Consider the following 5,432-nt stretch of genomic DNA (forward strand, 5'->3'; position numbering starts at 1 on the left):
TCAGTTACTACCACCTCTTTTTATTTTATTTATTTATTATATGTAAGTACACTGTCGCTGTCTTCAGACACTCCAGAAGAGGGAGTCAGATCTCGTTAAAGATGGTTGTGAGCCGCCATGGATTTGAACTCCGGACCTTTGGAAGAGCAGTCGGGTGCTCTTACCCACTGAGCCATCTCACCAGCCCCTTACTACCACCTCTTAATGTAGCTCATAGAAATTGAACCCAGGTCCTTGTGATCATAAAGCAGGTACTTTACTGACTCAGCTACCTGTCTAACCTTCTAGGCTTTGTCACTTGAAATCATTGTCTCTGTTGCTATTTTTATTTGTTCTGACATTTTGCTGACTTTAGTTTACCTTAGCTTATTGGACATGTTTTAAAAAGTAGCTTTAAAAACTTGTTTGCGTGTGTGCACAGATGTGCAGGTGTGTGTAGGTGACCATGGAGGTCCGAAGAATGTGTAGGATTTCTTGGAGATGGAGTTAGAGTTGATTGTTACCATCCTTCAGCCCATGGGTGCTAGGAATTAAATTTAGGTCTTTTGGAAGAGTATCTAACACTCAACAGCTAAGCCAACTCTCCAGTCCCTGTTTTTATTTAATCTATTGCATTTGGGTGTTTGTGTGTGTATATGTGCCTTCACATATGCACACTTTTATTTGTGGAGATCAGAGGATAATTTATGGGAATCAGCTCCCTTCTATTATGTGGTCAGAGGATAATTTATGGGAATCAGCTCCCTTCTATTACGTGGTTGTGGGTACCAGGATTGAACAATGTGTTGATCATGCTAAGTGAAAGTATCTTTATCTGATGAGTTATCACACCACCTTATTTATTTAGGGAAAGGTATCATGTAGTCCAGGGTCCAGGCTAGCCTCAAACTCACTAGCCAAGGATGGCTTTGAACTTCTGATTCTCCTGTTACCACATCTAAGTACTAGGATTATAGGATTGTATTACCACACTTTTAGTGTTTATATGGTGCTGGAGGTTGAACCCAGGGCTTTGTGTGTACTAGGCAAGCACTATCCATTGAGATACCTAAATAGTTTCTACTCTGATTCGTAATGTCTTGTTTGTTATTTAGCTCTCCTGATTTTTCTTAATTTCTTATAAACTCAGATTTACATATAAAAGTCACTAATTTTGCTACTTCTCTTGTTAATTTGTAGTAGATTCACTGTTTTGCTTCTAGATAGAAATTGATAAAGTGAATTTGGATTTTTTAGAAAAATGAATTTTTTTAAAGGCAGTTTTCATATTACCTTTTAATCAACAGAGGAGTTGCTTTTCAGCATTGCTGATTTCAGCAGCTCAAGGAGCTCCTCCCAGGTACTACATTCAGGTCTCAGGTGAAACAGAAGTCTTAGGCTACAGAAAGGATTTTAGGACAGATCAGTGAGAAGCAGAGTTCATTATAAACAGTATACTCCAAGNCTCCTGTGGGGAAGTTTCAAGAGAGACTCACACTAAATGTTGTATCAATTTTCAAGTTATCTTGTTTAAAGGATGTAATGTATCAAACTTTAAAAGATTAAGTAAAATGTGCTGGGCGATTGATGGTGGGGAATGTCTTTAATCCCAGCACTCTAGAGGCAGAGTCAGGAGGATCTCTGAGTTCCAGCTCAGGCTGGTCTACAGAGTGAGTTCTAGGACACCAAGGACCACACAAAGAAATCCTGCCTTAAAAAACAAAAACAAAAAGATAAAGTACAATGTTTTGGTATGCTTATTTTTTCTTTTTGAGACTATAATATAATTATATAATTTCTCTATTTCCTTTCTTCCTCCCAAACCCTCCCATATATCCTCCTTGGGCCATTTGAATTTATGGTCTCTTTTTTCATTAATTGTTCCATGCACATGCATATATATATATCCTAAATATAACCTGCTCAATCTAAAAGATTTTTATTTAACAAGATTTTAAGTTATTTATGGGTGTTTTGTGAAGGTTTTCAGATGAATGCTGATAAGATAGATAAGGTCATATTTTTTTTTTTTCTGTTGACATGGCCCTTCTCATAGCGCATCTGATTTGATTAGTATGCATGTACAATGATACATACGTAATATTATAAATAGGAACTTTCCCCCAGAATTCACTGAAACAATGAAGTTTGTCTTACTGTACATGCACCTCAAACCAGTTCAGGCCAGATCAGCCTCTCTTTTCTACCGTCCAGATCCTTTGGGATTATACCTGAATAGAAAACAGTCCAGATCTGATTGTTAGGGGCAGAGAAGCTTGTACTATTGCTCAGAGTGAAGTGTGCATTCTGCCTAGTGTAGCTGGAGAGTAGAGGGTTCTGAGATTGCTAGGTGCATTGTTTGAGAGGGGTATGAGTACATGCAGGATAAGGAACTAGACTCTCAGATACGTTAATACAAGGCTGTGTGTATATAATCTAAACCAAAGAGGTCTCAAGCCACTGAACTATTTCCCATATTTGCCTGCCTTATAATGGCTTTCCCCACACCCTCCTGTGAGGGAAGATCAACAGGTCCAGTCTTGAGAGTCTCTTGTGGGTAAGTTACAGCTGCTTCTGATGAAGATGGTAATGCTGTTATGCTTGGAGAATAGCATTTTATAACAGAATGAAAGCATTTTATAAAGTGAAAGGTGTATTCTAGCATGGTTACTTTTGTTATTGTACATCACTTGGCTACATGTGCTTTTTGATTTTTAGGTTGTNCCACTGACTTGCCGTGTATGGCAGGAGTCATCATATCAAGATAATTCTAGAGCCCAGTTTTCCAACTCCAGTACAATGTTATTGGAAACAGGGGTCCAGTGGGGCTCTGAGGAGGATCAGGTAAATCCAGGGCAAATTCTTTTTCTTTTTACCAGTAGCACAAGAGATGTTGTAGTCGGTTTCAGTGTCCTAATGGTGCTCATAATTTTATGTAGAACAGAAGCTCGTCCCTGCTCTCTCCATCTCAAGAATCTACGTTCTTTTAAGAGTATTGTAAAGGGCTTTGTAAATGTGCATTATGTCTTGGGATACTTAAAATACAAGAAGTTAAAACATTCAAAATTACAAACTCATTACTTGATGGTAATTTATTTTATTTTAAGAGGAAAGGTGTCCATTTGCATTTTTTGTCTGTTTTTTTTTTTTTTTTTTTTTTTTGAGGCAGGGTTTCCTCTGTATAGCTCTGCATAGCAAGTTCCTGGAATTTGCTCTGTAGACTAGGCTGCCTTTGAACAGTACCTGCCTCCCCAGTGCTGGGATTAAAGGTGTGTACTACCACTACCCAGTTATCTATTTCCACTTTTAAACAGCTAAGTTTTTTGATGTATAAAGAAATGTATTAAAGTGAACTGTTTTAGCTATACAGTTTATCAGATGAGCTTTGAAAGATACACTCACATACCACTATGGTTGAGACATATAGCTTAGGTATTATATATAAAAGATTATGAATACTATTTTTGTCATTGCCTTCTCTAGTCTCTGCTGTTATAGCAAGCACCCTGTAGTTGGTGGCTCTGTAGCTTTGCCTTTTCAAAATTATAGTGTGAGGATTTTTAAAATCTGATTTTTTCCCTTTCTTTCTAAAATTAGCCTATGTTGCATGTATCAGCTCTTTAATTTTCATTGTTAAATAATATTATTTAAGTTTTTTTTGAGTAAGCATGACTTTCTGTTGAGTAAATACCTAGGAGTAGATCAGCTAAATTATTTAATGGTATATTTAACTTTATAAGAATATGCTAAATTATTTTCTGAAGTACCTGTTCCCATTTTGCCCAAGGAATATTGTTGATAGGTTTGGAAATACTCTTTTTTTTTTTTTTAAATTGCTATAGTATAGATTTGTCATGTACCAAATGTATTGATTTGACAATGAGAACTTAAATATAGTGTTAAGTGTCAGTGACTGCCTGGTACTAGGAGATGGGAATGATTGGAAGAGAACGAGAAGGAGGTTAATGGGGCAAGAAGGAACATAGAAGGAACAACTCTTTTTCAACTCTGGTGAGAATATTGTTAAATATGCAATGAGTAGACAGTAGTATTAATGTGTTGACTCAGTTAATGACCAACATCTTTTCCTTTAAAATTTTCCTTTCAGAGAACAGAGTCTTGGCATTGTCTTCCTCAAGAAAGGGATTCTTCCCAAACCTTGGATGTGTCCCAAACTGAGATGGGCAGAGGAGAAGGAACAGAAGGAACAGACCTACCCTCTCAGGAGGGGGGTGAACCAGCTCCATCACAGTGTCCAGGAAAGAAGCCAAAGCTCAATGTCTTGTGTTCTCCACTGCTAGGTAATGCCTTTCTCTCTCTCTATTTTAACATTTTATTTTACTCGATGTGTATGGGTGTTTTACCTGCATGTTATGTCTGTGCGTCGTTTTCGTGCCNGGTGCCAATGGAGGCCAGATGAGAACGCCTAAGTCCCTGGAACGGGAATTATGGGTGCTGAGAATCAAACTCAGATTCTCTTGAAGGGCAGCTAGTGTTCTTACCTGTCAAGCTCTTGCCTCAGCCTTAAATGGCCTCTGTGTCTTTACCCAGAAGTAATAGCTTATATTTCCTTTCTTTCCTTTTCCTCTTTCTTTTTCTTCTTTTTTCCTTTTTTTTATTTTTCTTTCTTTCTTTCTTTTTTTTTTTTTGAGACAGGGTTTCTCTGTAACCTTGGCTGTCCTGGAACTCGATTTGTTGACCAAGCTGGCCTCAAACTCAAAGAGGTTCTACCTGTCTCTGCATCCTGAGTGCTGGGATTAAATTTGAGAGATATCCCTGCTTGGCAATAGCTTATATTTCTAAAAACACTTTGTGTATGTGTGTGCACACAGTAACTTGTTAGCTTGTTCCTAACTAAAAATTTTTTTTTTTTTAATTGAGGCTCTCTGTGGAACTATACTCAAAAGAATTGGTTGGTTTTAGTTTTCCACACCAGCTGGTAGGGATAGCCATATTAAATATACTATTGATCCTCTTTTTAGCATTGCTCATAGAAAGCTGAAAGGTGATCACTCCCATTGTCATGGGTATTTATCATTAGTCTTCTGTAGCACAGTTGCTCTTNGAAAAGAGCACATTATCTTTGATTGGTATTCCCTCATCAGTGGAGACTGTTGCTTCATATAAAATAACTGTCCATATGTCTTCATTTGCTTTTTATTGTTGTGATAAAGATCATGAACAAAGTATCTTAGGGAGGACAGAGTTTATTTGGTTTATGTCCATTGAGAGAAGTCAAGGCAAGGACTTAAGATAGGAACTGAAGCAGAAGCCATGGTGGAACTCTCCTTACTGGCTTGCTCAGCCTGCTTTTTTGTACAACCAGGACCACCTGCAGTCAGCCCACAGTGGGCTCAGTCCTTTCATATCAATTATTAATCATGAAAATACCTCTCGCTCTCTCCGGTCAGAAAAGCGCCGGGGTAGCTAGGGCGCAGGGTCGGCTGACACTC

General features: G+C 38.0%; 1 protein-coding gene across 1 annotated transcript in view; it reads left to right on the forward strand.

Moving 5' to 3' along the window:
• The window catches only part of Alms1 (ALMS1 centrosome and basal body associated protein), a 70,267-nt gene that overhangs the window by 8,690 nt on the left and 56,145 nt on the right, over window positions 1–5,432 (forward strand). Inside the window, exons 2-3 of the mRNA XM_021164094.1 lie at window positions 2,698–2,823; window positions 4,088–4,280. Of these exons, the coding sequence (XP_021019753.1) occupies window positions 2,698–2,823; window positions 4,088–4,280 (319 nt within the window). The remainder of the gene's footprint in view (window positions 1–2,697; window positions 2,824–4,087; window positions 4,281–5,432) is intronic.

The sequence above is a fragment of the Mus caroli genome, chromosome 6 (assembly GCF_900094665.2).
Source record: "Mus caroli chromosome 6, CAROLI_EIJ_v1.1, whole genome shotgun sequence".
Classification (NCBI taxonomy): domain Eukaryota; kingdom Metazoa; phylum Chordata; class Mammalia; order Rodentia; family Muridae; genus Mus; species Mus caroli.